This window comes from Parasteatoda tepidariorum, chromosome 4 (assembly GCF_043381705.1).
Source record: "Parasteatoda tepidariorum isolate YZ-2023 chromosome 4, CAS_Ptep_4.0, whole genome shotgun sequence".
Taxonomy (NCBI): domain Eukaryota; kingdom Metazoa; phylum Arthropoda; class Arachnida; order Araneae; family Theridiidae; genus Parasteatoda; species Parasteatoda tepidariorum.
Genome location: NC_092207.1, coordinates 98,502,366 through 98,528,491, shown reverse-complemented (window position 1 = coordinate 98,528,491; position 26,126 = coordinate 98,502,366). Strand labels below are relative to the sequence as shown.

At 30.1% G+C, this 26,126-nt stretch overlaps 1 protein-coding gene across 1 annotated transcript in view; it reads left to right on the top strand.

The window, feature by feature from the left end:
• The window catches only part of LOC107441205 (Additional sex combs), a 36,321-nt gene extending 19,854 nt beyond the window's left edge, over nucleotides 1-16,467 (top strand). Inside the window, exons 11-17 of the mRNA XM_071180231.1 lie at nucleotides 1,080-1,102; nucleotides 2,509-2,689; nucleotides 7,076-7,244; nucleotides 7,954-8,081; nucleotides 9,399-9,461; nucleotides 10,477-11,445; nucleotides 12,878-16,467. Of these exons, the coding sequence (XP_071036332.1) occupies nucleotides 1,080-1,102; nucleotides 2,509-2,689; nucleotides 7,076-7,244; nucleotides 7,954-8,081; nucleotides 9,399-9,461; nucleotides 10,477-11,445; nucleotides 12,878-15,037 (3,693 nt within the window). The 3' untranslated portion in view covers nucleotides 15,038-16,467. The remainder of the gene's footprint in view (nucleotides 1-1,079; nucleotides 1,103-2,508; nucleotides 2,690-7,075; nucleotides 7,245-7,953; nucleotides 8,082-9,398; nucleotides 9,462-10,476; nucleotides 11,446-12,877) is intronic.
• Nucleotides 16,468-26,126: the final 9,659 nt, after the last annotated feature.

Sequence of the window (26,126 nt, the reverse complement as noted above, 5' to 3'; positions counted from 1 at the left end):
AAATTTTTTTCCCCATTCAAATTTTTAAGTCAAAAGGCAAATTTACTATAAATTTAACTATTCAAAAATGCAAATTAAATTTAAAAGTCATTTTAAAGTTAGGGAGGCATAAATGAGCAATGAATGGGAGGGATGAANAAACACTTTCAAACAGGTTTCTATACGCATGCGAAAAAAATTGCATCCTATGAGTATGGCTCTACTACCGATGTTTCAGTACTGATAAAGACTATTTCGTTTCGAGATGTTGAAAATACTTGAGCATATTGAGTCGGAAACCGCTTCTGTATACTTCGTGTGGAATCAATGCTATATATTTACACAATACAGTGCGAAATCACAAGCGCTGTGTAATTTTTTCGTTCTGAACTTAATCTGATCACGAAAAAAGTGTTATTTACTGCCTTTTTTTAAAAAGAAAATCTTTCAATAAGTCAGTACAATATTAATCGAATCTAATTAATCTATAATTAATGAGATAAAATTAATTAGATGTAGAAAAAATTGAAACAATTATTGCTTTAATTTTTTTGCTTTTAGAATTCGGTTATAGTCAATTCTATTCTATTATTTTGATTACTCAACTTCAATATTAATTTTTTCACCTGATTTGTTTCTGTACCTGATATAACTACTATAGTGAAACATTAAATCATACTGTTTTAAACTGATACTTCAAATTCAGTTATCTTGTTTTATAAATTTAATCTTTTTGTCCATTCTTAGCTATTTCTATAAGTTCTATCTTATTACAGGTTCTGGGTAATCTTTATTTATGCTCTAGTAAGCATTTTTGTCTGCAGATCTATACATTTATAACTTTTCGTTATTATCGAAGATTATGCAAATTTATACTTAAACAATTTAAACTTATTAAGAAATGTAAACTTATATTATGAAATTAAGAAGAAAAAAATCTACACAGTTTTATTCCATGCATTTAGACTTATTTTATAAACACGAATTTCATCTATTATTATAAATTCATTACACATACATTTATAACGATAAAAATATCTTGCAGAAAAATATAGGTTCTAATTAGGTTTGTCGCAGAAAGTCAGAAAAAATTCTGCCACAGGGATTTTGAATTGAACTGGGGTCAAAGTAAAATTGTTGCTAGAGATGCTTTCCAACATTTAACTGCAACTACAGTGTAACGTCCCATATCCGGACGTCCCTTTCCCGGAAGGGTCGATTTCCCGGACACTTTTTAACAATCAAAATAAACAAACATCTCTCCATCTTCCCCTTTCCTAAAAAAAAATAAATAAATAAAAAAAAAAGATCTTTTGACACATTTTCTCTTTTTCTAGCTTGCACTGAACCTCTGATTTATGCATCGAACCCATAAATCACCAGAAAGGGGAAGTGAAGATCTACCGAGACCATTGAGTGACCGTTAGTGACGCTCCTCCCTTGGAATGTAGGAAAAAGAGGGAGATTTGTTTTCAAAAGACCGCAACTGAGTCCCCTCCCCCCTCCTTTCCCATGCAGGTGGCTAGTAAAAGAGGCATTTCCTGGAACCTTTTTATTGAAAGAAGAAATACTGTGGAAAAGGGTAAACGGGGCAAGCGTTAAGGAGGAGGGGGAGTCAGAACGGAAAATTTGAATAGGTCTAAAAGTATACACGTCCTTGAGAAATAAAACATTCGTTCTTCCCCATACCATGTAATATTTAGGAGGCGGGGGGAAAGGGGGTAACATTCTATCTTTAGCAGATTCTTTCAGTTATAAAAGAAAAAATAAAGAGAACCAGATCAGCGTGTCCCGCCTTTATGCTTGATTGATAGCCAATGCTTGGAGAGAAAACAATAATTTGTTACTTCCCCACCCTCAACTTAAATGATCTCCTCTTTACACTTATTTTCTTTCACAAATAAGGAGGAAATGAATTTTTCTCCTCCATCTACCCACCTTAATGAATGATGGGAATTTCCCTTTCTTGCTTGAATCATTCTAGTTAAAAATGGCGGATTATTATTTTCATATGTCAATTTTTTTTAGTTTTCTATATTTTAAGCAATAATATTTTTTTTCTAATATTTCATATTTTATTGATTAGATATTCTAATACTAAAACATTATTCCCCTTAAAAATAATGTTTATTTATTTTTTGCTTCTTAGATTTAGATCATTTTAAGCTTTGTTCCAGAATTTNATTATAATATTTTATTGTAATTCAGCATTATGGAAATGAGTGTGCTTACAAAATGCAATAAATATATACTTTTTAGTTATTTTGCTCTTGTTTTACATTTTGAATACTAAATTTTCCATAAATACTTTAATGTAAAAAGCACTTTTTTTTAAGTTATTTTTTAATGAAAAATGTGAATTGAAATTTTTAATAATAAATATTATAAAGTTACTGTTTTTTAAATGAAAGACATTTGAGTTAGAGACTTTGCTTTGCTGCATTTCAGATATTGTAACTTAACATCACACTGTTCAAGATGCAAAAGCACAGATTAATGATTATCTCTTCTCTGATGAATGTCTCTTTCTTACAGATCTTCATCAGATCTACCTGAGCAGTCGAAACAATCCTTTCTGATGAATTCTCAGTTGAAATCTTCTTTAAATCCTCAGAGTAAACATGTGCCAACCATTAAAATTAAGCCTGTTGTGAGAAGAGGGCGACTAAATAGAGACTTGTCAAAACACAGACGTATCATGGATGAAGATGTGAGTATGCAGTCTTTGCATTATCCGAGCAGTGGTGGATCAGGGGATCCGATCAGGTGACCCGGGTCTGATCCCAGCGATAACTGGTCGATTTTGCTCGCAGCGACCACGGTGCTGATGTAAAATATCCTCAGTGGTAGACAGATCACAGGTGTGAATCCCCTTCTTGTCAGGCAAACCTTGGGAGGTTTTCGTGAACTTCCTCCGTGTAACGCAAATGCGGGTTAGTTCCATCAAAAAGTCCTCCACGCAAATATCTCCAAACCAAATTTCTCCCAATACTTGATCTGGGAGTTCCCTTGTCTTCTGAATTGGGTTCAAAATTAGAAGGCAACATGGTTGAATAGTAGTTGTTATGAACCCAAAAAAATGCCGGTTATAAAATTAGCTTTATCTAAAATTTGATAGCATTTATCAAACCATTTTGTTCTTTGTAATTATCAGCCTGTTGTTGAAAATTGATTACCATATATGCAAAAAATATAAAAATAAAAAGATATTTGAGAAGTTTGATTTCTCAAAACAAAATTTTATATAAAATAACTCAATATGAAAAAAATGAAGCACTCGATAAAGAAAACTAAGAAAAAAATTATAGATTGTAATACATCACTTATAACACTATAAATAATACACACTATAAAACAAATTAAGTAAAATATGCATGCATGTTGCACACATAGCATAATTTGTTTGGATTGTAATCTTTTCAGGGTTTGTTAAATTTAATCAACAGATATACAATATTATCATAAGACCTCTCATGATATGTGATATTTTTAGAAATTTTATGCAGAAATAATTTTTTCACTTCATAAAAGTTTGTCTATTTATAAATTTTTTAAAGGATTGGAACAAAACATCCCCTTTTCAATTTAATTTTTATTGTAGACTATACCTACTTCGTATGATACCTCTTACAAAAAATATTTATGTTTAAAGATGTACTTTCAATGGCAACCTTTAACAACCATTGAGATCTAAAATACTTGGAAAGAAAATTCCACATTGTTAAGTCTTACTCGAATGCAAAGATAATGATTGATAATGTGAAAAGTTATACCAGATATGTGAACTTTCAAAAAATATTTGCTCTGAAAAGTATTCTTTTTTTTTAAATTATAAATGTAATATTTTAGTTAATACAACATGTTACTCTTAATTTTGATAAATGAAGGAAAATATAAAGTCATCTAGGAGCAGAGAAACAAATTTTAATTTCTCCCTATATCAAACTATTGGGAGAGCAGCCAATGTTCTTTTGGTTGTTCAATTTTAATGCTGCTTTTTGTTTTGCACTAAAACTATAAGATTTGGAAACTATGTAGGTGTGTGAAAATGGAACAAGAATATATTTAACATTCTATTAATTTGAAAAGTCATTTCCTGTTAAACTTGTTGGATAAAACAGAGTCTAGATTCGGCTGAAAGGGTTGTGCTTGTTTATGAACTTAACACAGAGTTTTTTTGAAATTTTGATTTGTTTAAAAATTATTGTTATTTCAAGTACTTTTTTTAGCAAATTTTTTCTCACTTTTTTTTACTTTACATTTTGTTTGGCTGTGCAAAATGTATAATATTTAGAACTTTAAAATTGCAATGGTATGTAAGAACATATATCTCGAATTTGATGAGATAGAAAATATTAGGATACGATTATTAGTACTTTTTGTGTATTATCAACTGTTAAATTTGAAGTTTGCCTGTTGAAATGCAACAATAGCTTTGAAATTTGATGGGCTGTGAGGGCCACTTTCAATTATAAACGTAACATGATTTTTCTTCTTTCAAAATTCCAATGTATTTGAAAGTTATTGCAATTTTACGTGTTTTTTCCCCCCCTGAGTTTTCAACTTTAAATAATGATTACTTATATATTTTTGTCAAAAATTTTCTCTCTCTCGTTATCATAATTTTAACGAAAAATGAGAAACTGATAAGATGTTGCCAGATATAAATCATTATATTTGAATGGAAATTTTTTTTAAATATAAATGCCTCTAGACATTGTAATATTACAGTTTGCAATTTGAACTGTTATACATTATAAGGTTATCATTAGAAATAGTTATCAAGTAAAATTACTTCTCATCTATAACTCCATATTGTCACATACATTCTATATTCTTATGTCGAATTTTTTTAAAGTACATATGATTATTTTTCAAATCCAAATTGTCTTTCATTTTGTTACAATTAACATAATGATCTTGCATTAGATTATACAAATTATATATTTAATAACTAAAATGTATCTTTTTTTAAGGGAGGAAATATAAAGATGAATGAGAGGCTATAGTTCCTAGTTTAAAAAATAAGATAGCAAATCAAAATTCATATTACAGTAGAGAACCGATTATCCGGAACGATCAGGACCATCATATTCCGGATAACTGATTTTTCCGGTTTTTTGAATCGCTACAAAAAGCCGTTTTTTCATTGTCAAGCCCAACTAAAAAATTTTTATTTAGAAATAATTTTAAAAAGAAGAAAAAACGATAAAGTAATTCACATAAGTTTAATAAGATGCAAAGGGAAAAAAATAATGAAATAAAAATATATGCAGGCTTAATATGAAGTGAACAAAAAAGGTAAGTTGGGAAAAAAGGGGGGTAGGCTCCATCTTCCTTGTCGCTTTCATCTACTTCGACATCTGCATCAGAACTCAAAACCACTCACTCCATTTTTTTACTTCATTGTTAACAATTGAAAATGGAAAAATTATGAGCATTTCTTTCCCCACCTATGCGCGAGAAAAAAAACATCGTTTGAATATAATTCTAGATGAAAAAACAAAAAGAATCTTTTGAAAATTTCTGGAGAAAAGAAAAACAAAATTTCTGACTTCATTTTTCTTTATTTATTCTCCAATGAAAAGAGAAAATCATGAGCATTTCTTTCAAATCCTATGCGCGAGAAAGACATCATATGACTATAATTCCGGATGGGAAAAAAAAGAATCTTTGGAAAATTTTGGATAAAAGAAAAACACAATTTTTTACTTCATTATGTTTTATTATTCTGAAATCAGAAGAGAAAAATCATGAGCGTTTCTTTCCCCTCTTATGCCTGAGAAAGACATCAATTCTGGATGAAATAAAAGAAGAAAAAAAGAATCCTTTGAAATTTTCAGGAAAAGAAGAAAAACAAATTTTTTTACTTCATTGTTCTCAAACATTTCTTTTCCCACCTCCTATGCACTAGAAATACATCTTTGAATATAATTCTGGATAGGGAAAAAAAAATCTTTCGAAAATTTCTGCAGAAAAGAAAGTAAAAATCTTTCAGCAAGAAACTCTCGAACGTTCTGCGACAATATCGCTATGATTCTTGCACACGATTACTATCTAGAAGAGTTTAACTTGGGTTTCAACATTTTGCTAAAACATTAATCGAAATCAGAAGGAAAAACGCATGTATCAAAATCTTATTCCTCATTAAGCTGAGCAATTTTATTTCTCCTCTATTCCAGTTAAACATAAATTGGCAAGCCTACACAGAAGCTAACAATAAAAAGAATTTATGTTCTACCACATTCTATCCCCTCTTCACACCCCATTCATAATGAATGAATTGAAAAACAGGTGCAGTTGCAATACTTGACCTTGAGTCATTATTCTTGTTTCTTTGCTGTCACTATGTTAAAAGGGGGAATAGCAGAAATGTCAGATAATTTTTTAAAAAATAATAAAAAGTAGAAAATAAGGGGAAAAAGGAAGGGGTACAGAGATAATAGGAAAAATAGGAGTTCTGCAGTCCCTGTAAAGAGTACTTTTAAGATATTTCTAAGAATCAAAGAAGACAAATAAAATTATTTGTTTTTAACTCTCCTGGACTAAGCAATCAACAGACATGATGACTCTCCCTCCTTATGGGCCAGATGATAAGAAAACTGGTGTTTAATGAGTCACCCCTTCTCACTAAGCTATGATTGAAACGAAACAACTATGTAGGCGGTGAGGAAGGGAATGATTGATGATATTTAGTACAAGACTCTTACTTCTCTTGACAGTGTAGGGAACTATTGATTATTTCTAAAATTATGGTAAAGTAAATATCTTTTAAAAAAGAAAGAAAAAGTCTAAAATCTTATGAGGAAAAATTTTTTTTTTTTTTTCAAATGGTCAGAAAATTTATCGAATTTTGTTCTGGTTTTCTGATTTCCGGATAAGAGGTTCTGTACTATACTTAGTTATTTATTTATTTTTAAACTGAAACAAAATTAAATTGAGCTAGACAATTAAATCAAAAATCCACATGGAATTTGTTTTATATATTATTATTCTTGCATTTCTGTATTCTTACATTTGTGATGCATAATCAGCTTTAAATATTGTTGAAACATAATTAAAGTGATATAAATAAAAATATTTTTTCTCTTTTTAGTCTCCAACCTATTCAGATGAAAATCACCCTGCTGGTGATTCCCCATTATACAATCAAACCTTAGATATTGACACAACAGAAGCAGTTGAGGCAGATTCTCTTTATGCCCCTCCCACCAAGAAATTAAAATTGTCTGAAACTCTGTCATCCAATTCATCTGAATCACAAGGTGTGTTATTCACTTTCTTTAAATATATGTATTTATGTGCAGATTATAATATCTAAGGTTTTCTTTTTGTGAAATCAATTCTTTATTTAACAAGTATTCCTTCTTGTTCTTTCTTTCCTCTTAAAATTATCAGTATAATATAAACTGAGGAGCCAAAGCATTATGCCCCCCTCATCAAAAGCACATTGCATCACCTTTGGCCTTCAAAACAGCTTCAACACGTCCTGTCATGGATGCTATAAGTTCTTGGTAGATAGTGGAGATAAGTACCAAATGTCTAAGCAACGCTCACTCATAGTTGAGATATTTCTTCAGGGTGTCTGAGCTGTCTTCACATGACAAATCGCAAACGTGCTCTACCCAATTAAGATTTAGTGAGTTAAATGGCCAGGACATTCATTGGAATTCATGAATATACTCTTATATCCATTAACCACAACACACTTCGAGCCTCGCGAGTTCAGGCGTTGGGCTGTTGCAAGATTCCATTTCCAATTGGGAAAATATAACTTAGTTATATTTTTATTTTATAATCAGCTGTTTTTATTTAAACCAAATGTTATCAGAATTAAAAGAAACTTAATAGGTGGCAACTTTGTTATTTTTTGGAGATCTTTCTTTATATATTATAGCTGTTTTTTTTTAAATATCTACGAATTTAAATATATATATACTGTTAAATGGAATAATTTTTTGTGTTCGTTTTCAGAATCGTCTGAAGAGTCTATACACGCAGTGATGCAAGAGACTTCACCTTGTCCATCTCCATGTCCATCCTCAGTGACATCCACTACCTCACCATGCCATTCTGTTGAAGATGGGGACATTAACAAAGATGTAAGGAATTTAAGTTTTTATCCATTGGGCCTATATAAATTAACGACCATAACTTTATTTTAAACTTGGTTCTCCTACTTACCCACTAGTGAATTTCTGAAATTTATATTTTTCTTACTCCGAAACAAGTTAATCAAAGAAACAGTTGACTAGACATCAGCCAATGTTTTGAAACTGAAGGGTCATACACTTGTTTACCAACTGTTTTGCTGAATTGAGTCTTGTAGGTATTTAAAGCAACTCTTTATTTCTTGATGGGCCATCATTAAACCTTTCAAATAGCCATACATGTTACTGTAGCGTATCTACCACTACAAAAGTTTAACATCATTCACTAGTATATAAGACATGTTAACTCGATTCTATCATGAGGTACCTTTTCATAGATGAAGGTTGACATGGTCTGTAACTACTCTCCCCATATTGGTGACTTTCGGACGTGATGTGAACACGCCTACCTTGGCAAAAACGCCCACTTTGATCTGGATACGCCTACATCGGCAGTAACGCCTACTTCGTTGGATGGTCCACATTGAACAGTTGACTTGCTACTTGTGACTGCATCATTATCCACCTCCTCACGCAGTTGCTACTCAGTCTCATCTCGATCACACACAACGTTGGCTTGCATACACTCGACTGCTAACGGCAACACAGGAGCGACTACAACCGTGAAGTTAATACACCTCTCACATTCAGCACTCAAAAAAATACGGTGATCTTAATACAGCTCTCCCGGCTTCGCACAAAACAGCAATGAATCAACTAGTGGCATCCATTCATCGAATTCTATCATAGCTATAATTCTGGTGGGGGAGTACTGTAGCGTATCTACCACTACAAAAGTTTAACATCATTCACTAGTATATAAAGCATGCTAACTTGATTCTATCATGAGGTACCTTTTGATAGATGACGGTTGGCATGGTCGATTAACTCCGCCCCCACATTACCAAGACTGACAAATAGCTCCATTTTCATTGTTTCATACATAAATTTTCAATAATTTATTATTGCCTAAATAATAACTATATCCAAATGTGAATCTAGTCTCTAAATGCTTAAATTAATTACGTATTTCTATGTAATTTAAACCTTTTTATTTCTGTTATCATTTATCAGTTGGAAAATGGTATCTTGTATCGTGTTTAATGGATGAATTATTTTTGGCAGTCTTTTGAAATTTTTATATTTATAAAATTATAAAGGTAGTTGAATGTTAGTATTATTTTGCATTTTTGACTACTTGAATCACAACATTGAATTTAATGTGAAAATTAGTGTCCTTTTTAATGGAAGATTTAATTGTTTTTTCAGATAAATAAATCAACTTCATCGATCATTCCTATTTCCTTGTCTGTGACTGTGGTTCAAACAACTGTGAGTATCCTTCCTTTTGATTGGTTTGATTAGTTACAAAATTCATTAATTAATAAGAGGATACTGTATGTTTATCTATTTCATTTTATTAAAAATGTAGTTTTTGTAGTTATATTTTCTTTTCTTGCATCTTTGATCTTGTCTAAACTGTTATTTAACTTATGTTATTTCATGCGCTTATTGCGAACAGTTAAGAAATTGATAGTTTGTTTGTGGGAAACTCAAATGTTTGTATTTAAATAAATGTTACAAAATCTTTAGTCTATAGGATAAGTTCAAAATATATAAATATGACTTTTAATCAAAAGTGAAGTAATGCTTTTTATAAGGAGTGTTTTTAGGAGATATTTCACTGAAATGTATAATGTAAGTGGTTCCAAAAACATGTGAATGGGAGAACGAGTCAGTAGCACAGAAATTGCAACTTTCTTTTAAAGTGATGGGTGTACGAAAGCAAAAAATCTGCAAAATGTGGGAAATTAAAAAGTTTAATGTCTAAAAAAATTCATTATAGGAAGATAATCATATATGGAGAATATTTTGAATGTTCTTTAATGTTCTGATTAAAAATTACCCTATGGCAAAATATTCGCTCTATGGTATCTGTTGGGAAGAGCTTTTATATGTATTTTTAGTCAAAAATTCATGATGCAAATTATGTACTATTTCAATCACTATTTCCAAATTTTATTGATGAATGTAAAAAAAAACAATCATAATAATAAAAAATCAATGACTTTGGATATAGTGAACCATTGTTTATTGTGGGCATATTGCTTGGTTTGCAGGAAGTTTACTATAGTTGCCCCAACCATATTTTTATTTGGTAAAAAAAATTAGTAACTTCAAATTTCTTTTCTGTTTTATTTGAGAATCTATTTCTGTATTATAATATAAAAATTTTATTGCTTTGCAATGTGATACATTTGTGCCAATTACTACAAATTTTCTTATTTTTTCACTAGCTTTTATAGTTATAGTTTTTAAATTTCTAAAATTTTATTAATTTTTTTAGGCTCCCAGTCAAAGCTTAGTTCCACCCATAACAATCCGCTCAATTCCAGTACTGCGACCTGGAGGAAGCAAGAAAAGTTCTGGTCGCAGTGATGGAGGGGCAAACCTTGAACGTTCTTATCAAATATGTAAGGCAGCATTAGAGTTTCATAACAAAAAAGAACCTTCATCATCAAGTTCTGCACCTCCACAATCCTCAGAGGCAGTCACTTCATCCGTCACCACCTCCGATACGCCTGACAAGGCAATCGACGAAAGCTCTCTGGAAACTCAAAGCGGTGAAATAGACAGTCAGATGACTGAATCCAATGTATATATACCAGAAACTCAGGTGACCTCTAATTATTTGTTAAAGACATGCACACCTTCTACCGTTCCTACCTTTGCAATTAATTCTGTTTCTTCCACCATTAACCCGCTTGATACCTCTAACACATGCACTAATGCCGACGTATCTTCCCTCGATTCTGAATCCAACGGAGAGGCAGCCGAGTGTGCTGCCGTCGATACTTCAGAATCTTGCTGCATCGATCCTAATGCTCCGGTTTGCATGGCAGCAGATTCCACCAGCATCGAGGAGCCCTACGAGTTTCCCGAATCTCCTGCCGGCGATTTGACCATCGATGCCTCGCCCTCTTCGGTAGCATCAGGGATGATGGAAGGTTTTTCGGAGCATTCGTCTGCCCTGGCGGATGACGTGGCAATGGACCAGGAGTCTACGACATCCACGAATATAGCCACGGTCGATGACTCCCCTGGAACCAAAGCTGATACGACCGAAGAGGAAAGCATGGAACATTACATTACCTCTGTTGAACCCATTGCCTCTCAGGATTCAGTATCTTACAATTCTAACTGTGAAATTGTGGAAATTAATACTGTGACAACCTCTTTGCTAGATAATGATATAGGCTGCTTGACCTCTGAATGTCTTGATTCTGATTCATCAAGCTTGCAACAACCCTTTGATGTAAGTCTTCATTTTTATTTTTTAGCAACAAGGATTCATTAAATTTTTAATTATTATAATTCTTTTTACGAAGAAGACAATGTTTTTTTAATTATTATTACCGATTCGTAAGTAGTTAAATCTTATAGTTTTCGCATAAAAATTTTTTTAGTTAATTTAAACAGGCTAAGTATTTTGTTTTCCCGTGCTATTTTTATAGTTTATTATTAGATCCACGGCAGTGTTTGGTTTCTAAATATTGCGGTTACTTTTTTTAAACTTTTGATCCTAAATTTAGTATAGCTAGGACCTGATTTCTTTTTTTGCACAACTCATTAGGTAACTGTTTTTTTTCTTTCTATTTTTCAATGAAGGAAAACTGTTCTAAAGAAAATTTTTTTACAAAAATTTAAGGTTTTGCATTATAGTGGTCAATTTTTTTTCTCCGAAAGTGACATTTTTTGCATCTTTTGTTGCCGTGCAGGTACTTGACTAGTATCCAAAATTTCAACTGAATGAAAGTAGAATACATAGAAACTTTTTACTGCCTGCATAGAGATGATAGTATTTTCACCAAATAATTTCATATGTGCTTATCATTGCAACTTATATTGCCCATAGCCTGTCAAATGTACTTAAGTAGTTTAAAAATTAAATGGCTTAATGCCTAAGTATATCGTATTAATGTTAATTTTATTTTATGGGCAACATTTATTCTATCATATAAGAAGTGATTTTACACCAAGCTATTGAAAAATTACTAAAACATTTATTTCCTTTAATTAATGCACATTTTTATTGATTCCAGGCAATATGTTAAATAATGTGGAATTTTTTGTTTGCATTTAACTTCTTTCCGACTAAACTCTTGGAATAAAATCTTTAATCGTTCTTGATGTTCAAGATTTTTTCTCTTAAATTAAAAAAAAAAAAAGAGTAACATATCTTGTCTGCTATAAATTATTCGTAAATTATAAATTTTCAAAATGCTCAGACTTTATGTATTAACTGTTCCTGATATTATGTAGTTACAGTGGCGTAAAATATATAATTTTTATCTAGTACTATAGACAAATAGTGAGGAAAACTTTCAGTTCTTGATTTTAAATCAGATAAAATTTTCATGGTTTGGCTTAAAATAACATGATATGCAGAAAAGGTAGGATGGGTATTTTAATTTTCTATATTTTTTTTAATTAAAGTATTACTAAATAAGTGGTTTTGTGGCTTTTTCTGTCCTGTTCCTTTAAAATTTTATATTGGTCGATGTTGCTCATAAAAATAGTACCATTTTCATTAGGGTACATAAACATTCTAACATTGTTATTGGCTTTTCTTGTATTAAACCTGAAATATATTGTTGTTTTTTTTAAATTTTATTTTAAGTTTGTATTACTTTTATATTTTCTGTGTTGCTTATTAAATATGCCTTTTCTTTTTTTTTTAAAATTAGGACTCACAAGTTATCGATGAAGACAATACAATCATTCTGAGTATGCCATCTAGTGAAGAAGAAAATGTTGTGTCTGATGATACTATTAATGCAGAGGAGAGTATGCAAGAAGATAATAAAGGCACTATGGATGATATGGAGTGTAAGCTTTCTTCCATGGATGATACTGAGGATAAACATATGTTAGAAGATGGTGAAAGTAAACTTTCTTCAAACAACGATACACAGAGTAAAAATTCATCCTTCGACGACGACAATGATAGCAAAATATCTTTTGTTGAAGATACTGAATGCAAACTGACTTCTACTGAAGAAATGGTTTCAAAATCTTGTTCTGAAATGCAGACATCATCTACTGATATAGAAAATGACCAGTCTCTTGAACAAGAAAACAATGAATGTGAAATGATAACTGAGCAGTTAACTTCAAGTGAACCCTATACTGTGCCACAAGAAAATTCCTTGGAAGGAGAATTGCTTTCTAAAGAATTAGACTCGAGTCAGATGGATACCCCTTCTAGACCCTTAAGTGCTCCCTTGAATGTCCATGCTTCTATACCTGAAGTAGCCATTCAGAAAAGACCGGCTAGTTCCCAATCTTACTATAAAAGGTCTAAAGTTTCCCCCATAGTGTATTTTGAATCCCCAGAAGGGGATGATAGTAAATCTGATTACGATAAAATGCCATCGCCTCATAGCTCAGATGGCATGTTACAATTTTCGTCTTCAACTATGAATGAAAGCAATTCTTCGAGAAACGATTATTTAATTCTTGAAGTAGCATCTGATGATACTATTAATGCTGAAGAAAAAAGCACTTTTGTAGAGGATGGTGAAAGTAAGCTCTCTTCCATGGATGAAACTGATGACAAACATTTGATAGTCGAAGACGGTGAGAGTAAGCTTTCTTCACTCGAAGACACTCAGAGTAAGTGTTCGTCGCTAGACGACGACGACAGCAAAATATCTTCGGTCGAGGATACCGAAAGCAAGTTGTCTTCTACCGAGGAAATGATCATGAAACCTTATTCTGAAACCTCATTGGCAAACAATGAGCAATCTGCTGATGTAGAAAATAAAATGGTCATTGAACAATTGCCCACAAATGTTGTGCCACTGAAGAATGTTTCATTGCAAGAAGATATTGTTAAAGAAGATTCTAAAAAATCATTTCCAACTCAGTTGGATACTCCCTCTAGGCCCTTAAGTGTTCCCTTGCACTTTCCCCCCACCCAGACCTCTGGGTCTGAAGTGAACACTTTAAAAAGGCCTGCTAGTTGTCAATCCTATTACCGAAGCTCAAAAGTTTCTCCCATAGTGTATTTTGATTCCCCTGAAAGTGATGATACTAAATCTGACTGCGATAAAATTGATAAAATTCCCACTCCATCACCTCATAGTTCAGATGGGTTATTACCATTCTCATCTTCAAGTGTTGAAGAAAGTAGCAATTCTTCTCTAAGAAATGATCATTTAGCTGTTAGCAAAGCCCCTGAATTTAAGAATCACATGCCTTCCTCTTTAACAATTGATCAGACATGTGTTAGTAGCAAACTTACGCCCCAAGTAACTATGGTGGAAATAATAGCCACCAGAGGATCTCCTTTTGGTCGCTTGACAACATCAACTACTTCATCAATACAATCTGTTACCTCTGTTGTGAGTCGTCCACAATCTAATCCCTCGTCAGATTTTACTGTTTCTCAACAGTCTAATAAACTAAGTAGTACCACTGATCCCCAAACATTTGGTCCAAACCACCTTTCTTTGCCTGAAGGTTGCACGGGTGGGTCGGGCGGCAGCCTACCGAGTCAAGCTGTGTCTGTCGTACCTGCCTCCACACAACTTCCAATTGCATCTGGAGGTGTCATGTATCCGTCGGCAAACGGACTTGCGAGTGTCGTCGGGACGCCGGCGGGGGACACGCCACCCAGATCTCTTCTACAATCAAGTCCAGTTATCAACGGTGCGTCTTCTGGAATCGAAGGAGCCGTGACGAGTTCGGGAGGAGACAGTGGTGGTGGAAATGGATCTTCAGGTAATGAAAATAGCTGCGCTTGTAATCTCAAAGCCATGGTAATGTGTCTTAAGTGCGGAGCATTTTGCCATGACGATTGCATCGGGCCGTCTCGTCTTTGCGTCACTTGTCTAATACGGTGACCCAACTGTTGTAAATATAAGAAACCAAGTTTGCTTCTAATAATTTTTACTCATGATTGTTTGAGTTTTCAGTTGTATCTATCTCATTGCCTGTTCATAGTATTGTAGATTTCAGCTTTGTAAAAAGAAAATATTATTATGTGTGCTGTGTGATATAAAATTACTTATGAACCAATCATATAGATGTCATATAAAATGTTATCTATTAAGAACTATGCAACATTTTCAGTCACGACCTTTTTGAAAAGAGGAAAACTGTTATATATGTTTTATGTATGTTAAATAATGGAATTAGATGCACGAAGAAATTTATTATTGTATTTGCAATACCTTCGTATAAAACACTGTTATTAGTTGATTATTGTTATAAGAGTTGACGAAATTATGGAAGTTAAAATTCGTGGGAACTATATCTGATAAAATGTTATGCATAATTATTATGGTCTCCTAGACCTCATGCCAAAGATGCTGATGAATTTTAATTATTTGTAGCCACATTTAGTTCTATACATCAACAAAGTTTTAAAATTAAATTTTGTTTTTTTTTCATTAATGATACTGATGTTACTTAGGGGCCGTTTTTGTTTTTGAAATGATATATATACTTTGCACACAATAGCTTATTAAATATTGTTGCTTAATTGTAAAACTGAAAAAAATCTTTTTAAGCAGGGCTCGATATTACTTGCTCCAATTGCTGTGAGAATCGTAACTATCACTTCAAAATTTGATACAATTTCATTGATGTTGCTAACTGCCTTTCCTGTTTAGAGTTAAAAAATAAACTCCTGACAAAATCCAGTGTGTAAATGATACTTAATCTGATAAACAATAAAAAATTTGTGTATAAAAATAAAAAGGTTAACCAATGTATAAGTACAACTTATCTATTGCAAGTTTATTTTTTGCTTGCTTGTAGGGGATGCCAATTGTAAATTTGAAGTGTCTTGTTTTTATTTGAATCAATTTGATTGTATAAAAAAATCATGATAAGCAAATTCTTAATCCTCAGTAGGACATTTTAATGTCAGGAACAATCAAAAATTATAATTTCTTATATAGTTTTTTTTTTTTTTTTTTTTTTTTTTTTTTTTTTTTTTTTTTTTTTNTTTTTTTTGTAAGTATGAAATATAATTATTTTTATGCATCTTGTGTAGGACAAAAATTTTTTTTATTCCAAAGTATCTTCTGCTTGCTAAAATCTTCTAGTTTTGTGTTGATGTTTAAGGTTCTTAAATTAAGAAAATATTTTTAAATAGATATTTTTGCCGAATAAATAGCTGCATACTGGGAACTTCTGCCCTAAGAGCTTTATTATTTGGCCTTTTGAATTCAATTATAATGTGAGTTTTCATAATTATGAATTTCAAGCCTATTTTGGGAGACCATGTGTCTCGCTCAATAAATAAAACTATGCATTTTTGCTTACATTTATGTGTCAATATTTTATTTCGAGCCCTGAAGGTATATATATATTTTTAATGATTTAATTATTCTAATTATTCTTTTGTGCTTACAGCATAAAGAGTAAAAGAAAAGTGAGTAAAATAAAAATTCAGACACGAATGCATAAATAATTTTTTTTTAAAAATTATTAAAAGAATTTGCTTTAAATAATTTGAAGAAAACAACAAATCGTAAATAATGGTTCTGCTTTTATTTAATAATTTCTTTAATTCTGCCCAAGGAAATAATCGTAATTACTTGAAAAAGCAGACAATGTCAAGACAGATTATTTAAAAACAAAGTGAAAAAAAAATTTTTTTTTGTTAAAAATTTGAAGTGATTTGATGAAAATAATTGTTTTAAAAGTAATTTATCTTTACACTACACAAATGTTGATTTCATGATCTTCTGTTGTCGCATCTGTAAATCTCAAAACAATTAAAATTAATAATAGGTAATTGGAAAATTAAATTGAGCTTTGCTTACTTTTCAATACACATAACTTTTATTTAATTGAACGAATATTGTAAGTTGAGATAATCAATTTTGTTTTTGTGTTTAGATACTAATCATCAAGTTTTAAACTATATTTATTGCATATTTTTCTTCAGAATATTTTCTCTTGCTTGTACCTAAAATAACAATTGTAGTGTTAATGCATAATTCCATGTTATTAGACAAATAGGATAGAAAAGTAATATTTTGACACATCTTTTATAATGGTTTATGTGTGACTTATTAAATATGTCATTTTAAAAGCAGACAACTTTAAATTAATTCAAAATTTAAAGTTAAGAAGTTTTATTGGTAAACAAAATTAGAGTTCGAGTTGTATTCAAAACTATCAAAATTTGTGATAGTTTTGAATGGATAGCTAATAGCCTTCCAAAATAATAATAATAAAAAAACTATTAATGAGTTAAATACATATTAAACAGTCCCAATAAAGTTTAAAAGTATGTGTAAGTTTTTTCTTCTTCCAAGAACCTAAATTCCAATGATTCTTAGAATTTTAATGAGAGGTACCATGTTAAGTGACTATATTTTTAAGTCTTTTTAGAGATAGAACTGATTTGAGTTAGAGCTTTTTGATTGTTTAAACCAGTGTGAATTAATTGCTTTCGAAACCCTCAAAAGTTGGCACATGGAGGGGGGGGGGGATCTTGGCACTTGACTTACCCAAGCATTGTTTATAAACATCACTCAGTTTACAATCTAAAATCTGCTATAAAATGGTTGTGTGCAAAAATAAACCATAGTGAATTTATATGAAATGCAGAACTGTAGGTTCAATAGACTAGTTGAAATTTTTGTGAGCCTGACTCGAATTCATCTTATCATTTTCACAAAGTCCAAATTATTAATTTTACTACTAAATAAATATTATTTTGAAATTGTGTGTTCTTATTATTTTTAAGTCTTATTAGAATTAAAGTTATTTTATTTATAATTACATCATATACTATAATATAACAATTAAATAATTAAATTTTAAGAAATATATCGGTATAAAATATTTAAATTGTGTAAAAGCATTCAAGAAAAAGAGTATATTAATATCTCATTCATACACAAACATCTTATTGTGAAAAGATTTTGTAGTGAATAGAACTAAAAAAACTAATCAAAGTATTATATAACTTTTAGCCGTACCCTCACAAATTCAACTAAAGGAAAAATGGTAGTTTCATAAAATGCTTTTAAAAAAAACAAGTTCTAAGATTGATTCTCCTCCCCCCGTCTTAAAATTTTGTTTTGGTATCCTTGTAAGAAACGATAATTCCTGGGTTATTTCCGCATATACGAATAGGTAGCACATGTTTGGTCAGATAGTGCAGTATGGTAGCCTAACCAGTCGCTTACGCCATATTATAGTGAGCTTTTTTTTTTTTTAATTAAATGACGAGGCTTTTCCTCTGTAAACTTTACTGGAAGTTTAAATTCGAACACTGTTCTAAACATTTGAATATTGTTCTAAATTTAATCTAACAGACCTTTGTTTTTTTATGAAACATTTTTTTCTCTGTGAAATTTTTTTCTTTATGACCCCGTGGGAAATGTCCTCATAATGAAAATAACTTTTAATGCTACTTCTGTTAAATGCATGTTTTTTTTATTTATTTTTTTTAATTCAAGTTGAAATTTAACACTGGTCAATGAGTTTTATGGATTTTTACATTTAGATACAATTTTAAGCCCAAACTTTTACAATAGCAAAATTTTTTTTGAATATATGGGGAAAAATATATAAAAATTTACCAGTCATAAATGATTTTTATTTGTAGTGACAATTTTTGAAAATATCTTCTTACTTTAGCATATTTTTGTGTTGATTTTTGAATATAATTTTTAATTTTCACAAATTATGTCTAAATTTTCACGAAATAGGTACCTCTCATAAAAATCTAGACAGACCCCTGATTTTATATTATAACGTAACAGTTAAAAAATAAAATTTAACTAATATATTGGTTCAAAGTACTGAAACTGGGTTAAACAATTACAGGAATAAAATATATTTCAATATCTTACGCATATATAAACATTTTACTGTTAAAAGATTTTTTAAGGCAGCGATTCCCAACAGTGTTCCACGGAACCCCAGGGTTCCATGGAAGGATGACAGAAGTTCTGAGAGTAATCCATTAAATAAATTATTAAAAAATATGCATATATAAAAATTTCATTAGTAATTCTCATCGAGCTTTTCAATTCAAAATAAAATAGCTAATTTCAAGAATAATAGTTACATTTTTCTGATAACTATTCTCATGGTTTATAACAGTTCGTTTTTAAAAACCTTAATACGGCTTATTTTATTCATTTTCAGCACATGCTTACGCCAGGAAAAAAGTCATAATATTAAATAGTTCCGAAATAATTAGTAGGTTTTTTTTTCTTTTCCGGTTGGTGTATTCGCAGCTGCTAACGAACTTTTCTTTATAACCTGGGTTCAGTCTAGAAAAGCTTGATCGATTAGGGTTTCATAGCAGGAAAAAAAATTGGGAACTGTTGCTTTAAGGAATGTTCATGAATTATCAAACTATTATAAGCAATTCATTTGCATTATCATTTGAATTAACTTTAAAATTTAGCTAAATAAATTTGGATTTTGGAATCAAAAAATAATTTATTATTAATAAAGTATATAATTGAATGGTATATAATTGTATTGGTAAAAAAACTTCTGAATTTTTTTCTTAACATTAATCAAGCAAATTGTTTGCACTCCTGCAAAATAGTTTCTGTCTGTGACTCTACAGCTCTGATAAAATGTACCAGTGTTCTTGAAATTTAAATTTTTGCTCTCAGAATTGTAAGTCTTCACTTGTTTATCTATAAAATTTCTTTGGTTGTAAATTTAGTTTTTCTTAAAAAAAAAATACTAATTACGTGTATTTTATTGATGAGACTGATTCTGCGATTTTCAGGTAAGGCAGTATCCAAACACTTACCAAGAAAAAGATACTTCTTAAGAAAAAGGAACAGAAAAATGAAACGTGTAATTAGTTAGCAGCGGGAAAAGCAAGACCTAATTTTGCATGTAATTATAGAATTTATTTTTTAACACCATTTATTTCAAATCATTATTTTTGTTGATGTTTGATAAAATCATATAATTTATTTTTCATTTGTAATATTTTTCGGCTCTTTTGTACTATACCTTCATTTAGTTTTCCTTTCATTTATGATTTTACTTATTTTGTTTTGTATAGTTTTTTTTCTCAATTATTTTGTTTATATTTTGTATTCAAAATCAATTTTTCACTCTATTTCCTTTTTTTTTCTTCGTAATTTCACTGCTACGTTCAATTAAAATCTAAGGTTTTACATTTTCTTATTTTTTGTTTTTCTTTCGAGAGCTCACGGCTGAATTCTGGGAAGCTTTGTTTATAAATATTTAAAACAGTTTTATATGCTTTATACAACATCTACTTAACATACTTGTATAAAAGTAACGCCATGTTATTTTGATAACTCTTATCAGACTATCTGACTACAATATTAACAAATAGAAACACTTTTAAACTTGACTTAATTAAACTTTATTTAGATAAGATATTACTGTGCTTTATAATTTCTTATTTAGTAGTGCCTTATTTTTTTTTTCATTATTATTTCTAATTTTTTAGTTTTAAACTAATGGTAGTGAATCAATTTTCTACTTTTGGCATTAAAAACTGGTTTGTTGAAAGAATTTTTTTATGAAGTGCCAGAAAAAAATCTAGCTTATCTTAATTTTTTTCTTTTTTTATTACTATTTTTAAGTAATATTTAACTAAAAGTGATTGGTTTAGACACGTTATAATTGAAACTTGAAAATATTTTATTGTTATTATTTGAGCTGCTAAGTTTAAAATAGTGAGAAACTTTTTATTTATTCTACACGAAATGATGTTTAACAAATTATTCTACACATTTAACAATTTATTCTACACAAAATTATGTTTTGAATTACAATTACCTCGTCTTTTACCTTATTTTTTTAAACCAGCTCAGAAAATAATAATTTAGCAATTATGATGATTGTTTGATCTTTTTCAAGCATTACTTCAACTTTTCAAATCTCTCACTAATCAAATCATTTTAGAACCTAATTTTTTGCGAAATTTCCACTAGGAAACTTTGTTTCTTCCCTCCTCCCCCTCCCTACTTTGATATCTTTGACAGCTTTATTTTTTTTTTTCTTCAGAAATATGAATTTTTGTTTTAATATTCATTAATATTTTTACATTATTTTAAATGATAAATGCTTCTTTGATGTCTGTGAAATTTTGAGACCCTAAAAAATTTTTTTGAACTCTTGATCACGCTAAATCCTAATAACTATATTTTATCCACAATGAATGTTGTAAATGCTTCAGTGGGTAAAGATATCGCAAGTTTCAGACTTAATCTAAAAAAAAACTTTTATTGCTTAAATTTTTTTTAAAAGTTGCGTAGCTTTAAAATATTAATAAATAAAAAGGAATGAACATTTAAATTTACCATGTTTCCCTAAATGAAACCCTTATAAAAAGGCATGTTTTTCAGGTTAGTTACTATGTATCCTTATTTTTAAAATAAACTTCAGTTAAGACAATTCAATTTATAGTTCAGTGAACATTTCAATATTCTATATTAACCCATGCGCATTTAACAATTAATGAGCAATGATTATTTAAAATCTTCTATATTCATACCATAATTTTAGTTTTCAATAGTGTTGTAAAAAAACAATTCTAAATGTAAAACTTTTATGATAAAAATTAATGATTTACATTTTAAAATAAGTATTTTGACATTTAGTGTTCTAAATTGAATACTAAGCTACTTTTTTTCCGTGTCTTAACGTGCCATTTTAATTTTAATATTACGAACATGTCTGAAATAAATGTGATTCTTAAATTTAAATTATTGCTAATGATTATGCAAATACATAAATAACAAAACACTCCTATGTTAAACGTCAAGATGTTTTTTGGGATAAAAATTAATACATTAATAGGAATTGGTATTACTTTTAAGGGAACATGGTGGATGTAATTATTTATCTTATTTGCGCATTATGATCTTTAAATAATTTAACTTCATTTATGTGTATTATTAATTTTCCTTAAATTTTTTATAATTCATATTTTTGTAAAATTCAAAGATCAGTAACAAAGGTTTGAATTATGAATTATTATATTCATTATTTTGCATGTAAACTAAATGTTTTGATTCATTATCTTTAGAAAATAATGCGGAAAATACAATTGTGCTCATTATTCAGTCATTTGTATTAATGAAAGTTTAAAAGCATCATCGATCAACTAGAATTGTTACATTTAATCCTTTAACGGTTATTTTAAATTTATAATAATTTACTTATTAATTGCATTAAATTAAAGATTGAGGAAGAAAAAGAATGGAAAGAATAAATTAATTATTAATTGAATGATTATTTAATTATGTTATTTTTAATGATTCAATTTGCTTTCCAGTTAAATCATTAGAAATTTAAAATTTTTTTTCAATCATCCTCTTTTGATTAATTAAAAAAAAATATTTTAAAGGAAATATTAAAAGCTGAATAATTAAGTCAGCATTACACTGAGATTGTTTATTTTATCAATTTGAGCTAATTTAACTTAGAAACTTTTATAAGTGTTTATTCATATTGATTTAAATTTATTATTTTTATATTTCAAAATCTTTTACATTTTCAAGCGGTATTTAATTTTACTATGAAAAATTATGAAGGGGGAAAAATGCTGAAATATTGTGATAAGCATCTGATTAGAAATTGAATTTTTAAAAATGTATTGATGCTAAAAATTATTTAATTTGCTGGCAAATTCACGCAAGCAACTATTATTGCTTTTTTGTTTTCATTTTGAAAGAAGTACAATTTATTGGTGTTATGACTGTTTGGTATACCCTTTTGAAAAGTTTTTCAAAAATGTTTAAAAGTTTCTATTGTCTGTCTCCAAAAGCATGTTCTTTCTTGCTCGGAAATCTGAATGCTCAATCTATTCTTTTTTATATACAGTCTCATAGATCATGTCCATATATTTAATCCTATTTTTCACATGTGATAGAAATCTTATGTTATTATAGATTATTAATTTTTATGTAGCATTAAAATAACAATTTTCTGTTAAAAACCTTTCATATCTTTGTAAATTCTACTAGCAATTTGTGTAATGTCTTTTATAAAGCTACCATTAGTTTTCTTGTACACTGACATTTTCAGTCTGTAAATAAATGTATCAATTGCATTTTGAATTGAAGGTCTTTTTTCTTTCCAATTTTCTACAGTTTAAAGTGTCTAGATCAGTGTTTCCCAATTTTTTGTTCGGTAATGGAACTCTAAATAATTGAACGTTCTGTCGACCGAACCACGACTTTATAAAGATGAGGTCGATTTCAAACGTATTTACGAATGAAAGACGTCGTTTTAAAAGTAAAAAGGAGAATGACATTTTTTCGTTTTATCTTCATTTAGTTTTTATGTCCCACAGTTAAATTCATGTAGCTTTTCTAGTTGTAAATTTGTTTTTGGTGTAATTTATGCTTGTAGCTAAAAATTAATGAAATGAGCAGAAATGTGGTTTGAAATAAAAACTAAAACAGATTGCCATAAACGTTGAAAGGAAACATATTTATTTGTAAATAAATTTGCTAGTTTTATTTTCATTTTAAAAGAGCAATGGGAAATAATAATGAAAGTTTTATAAGTGCATGATCTTTTCATAATTTATTCAATATATTGTTAGAAAAGATGTGTTTAGTAAAAAGAAAAATATCAATTTCTTTTCCAATGCAATTTTAATTTAAATAAATTTAAAATATGAAATAAATAGTGAATTATTTTAATTTTATAATCGTCATTGAACAGCCGACTCAATTTTGAGTTTACGACCACCAACGGCAATTCCGTAGCCGTGAAATTTTGAAGACAAGAGAACTCCAGGATTAAGTATTTGGAGAAATTTATCTTGGTGGAAAATTTTTTGATTGAAATAACCCATATTTGCTTTACATGGAAACCGCAAAAACCTCCCATCGTTAGCCTGGGGGCAAGGGGACTCTAACCCATGATCTGTCTACAACTGAGGATATTTTATTTCAACACTGTGGTTGTTGCTGAATCAGCCAGCCAGCGCTGGGATTCGAACTTGGCCATCATTAGACGTTGAACCTCATTGAGAGACGAGCGCTCTATACTCTGAGCTACTACGGCTCAAAATATTGCTTCGATCAAATTATAATTAAAGGTTACTTGTTAAAACCAATGTCATAACTTTTGGAACCCCCTTTAACGATTCCGCAGAACCCTGGGGTTCTGCAGAACACCATTTGGGAACCGCTGGTCTAGATTGTTGAATTAAGTGCAAAACTATATTCGTTTTTCTGTTTTAGTCCGTTTCGAAAATTTTAGTAATTATGTTGCTTAACATTGCAGCCGTAAAGCTTTCAAATACCTTCTTAAAAAAGCATGTTTTTTAACTGCATTGTTAAAAGACGCCATTGCTACAGAAAAAAATTTTCGTGGCAAATTCTTTTTCATCTTGATTGTTATTTCAAAGTTTAAATAAAAGTGAGTAGGACTGGGCTATAAATCGATATATCGCGACATATCGATTTAACGCCTATATCGGCAAACCGATACAGCAACTTTCATTCCAAGCGATACATCAGAAATCTGATTTAAGCCGTCAAGTGAAGAAGACGATATAACGATATAGCGATATAGCGATACACGCAAGGACTTTCTCTTACGTTCCGATGCCAACTCGCGCTGTGGAAGACGATATTGTTTCGTTATGTTGAGACGGCCTTGACTGATGAGCGGTAGAATCAGAATCACTTTTGAGACCTTATATNCTTCACCGATTGGCAGACAATTGAGGATTATTTTTCTAATATAAAGTTTACGTATATCTATAAATTAAAGCAAATTATAAAACAACACAATAATGTTGTATGAAAATGAAAATAGTTTGGTGACCACAGACAATTGAAATCAGTGATTTTTGCTAAAAGTCACTGATTAGCTGAATTATTTTTTATTGTAAGCTGAAATTATTTTTTGTTGAGACAACACAAAGCTAGCTCACCTTTCATTAGTTTTTAATAATTTTTTAGGCCCCTCAGAAATTGTGGGCCCTAGGCCCATGCCTATTGGGCCTAGGCGATAATCAGGCCCTGTCTATAGTTGTAAGTCATTGTTATAACTTAAGCTTCGACGCTATTTTTTGAATGGCTTCACCGATTGGCAGACAATTGAGGATTATTTTTCTAATATAAAGTTTACGTATATCTATAAATTAAAGCAAATTATAAAACAACACAATAATGTTGTATGAAAATGAAAATAGTTTGGTGACCACAGACAATTGAAATCAGTGATTTTTGCTAAAAGTCACTGATTAGCTGAATTATTTTTTATTGTAAGCTGAAATTATTTTTTGTTGAGACAACACAAAGCTAGCTCACCTTTCATTAGTTTTTAATAATTTTTTAGGCCCCTCAGAAATTGTGGGCCCTAGGCCCATGCCTATTGGGCCTAGGCGATAATCAGGCCCTGTCTATAGTTGTAAGTCATTGTTATAACTTAAGCTTCGACGCTATTTTTTGAATGGCTTCACCGATTGGCAGACAATTGAGGATTATTTTTCTAATATAAAGTTTACGTATATCTATAAATTAAAGCAAATTATAAAACAACACAATAATGTTGTATGAAAATGAAAATAGTTTGGTGACCACAGACAATTGAAATCAGTGATTTTTGCTAAAAGTCACTGATTAGCTGAATTATTTTTTATTGTAAGCTGAAATTATTTTTTGTTGAGACAACACAAAGCTAGCTCACCTTTCATTAGTTTTTAATAATTTTTTAGGCCCCTCAGAAATTGTGGGCCCTAGGCCCATGCCTATTGGGCCTAGGCGATAATCAGGCCCTGTCTATAGTTGTAAGTCATTGTTATAACTTAAGCTTCGACGCTATTTTTTGAATGGCTTCACCGATTGGCAGACAATTGAGGATTATTTTTCTAATATAAAGTTTACGTATATCTATAAATTAAAGCAAATTATAAAACAACACAATAATGTTGTATGAAAATGAAAATAGTTTGGTGACCACAGACAATTGAAATCAGTGATTTTTGCT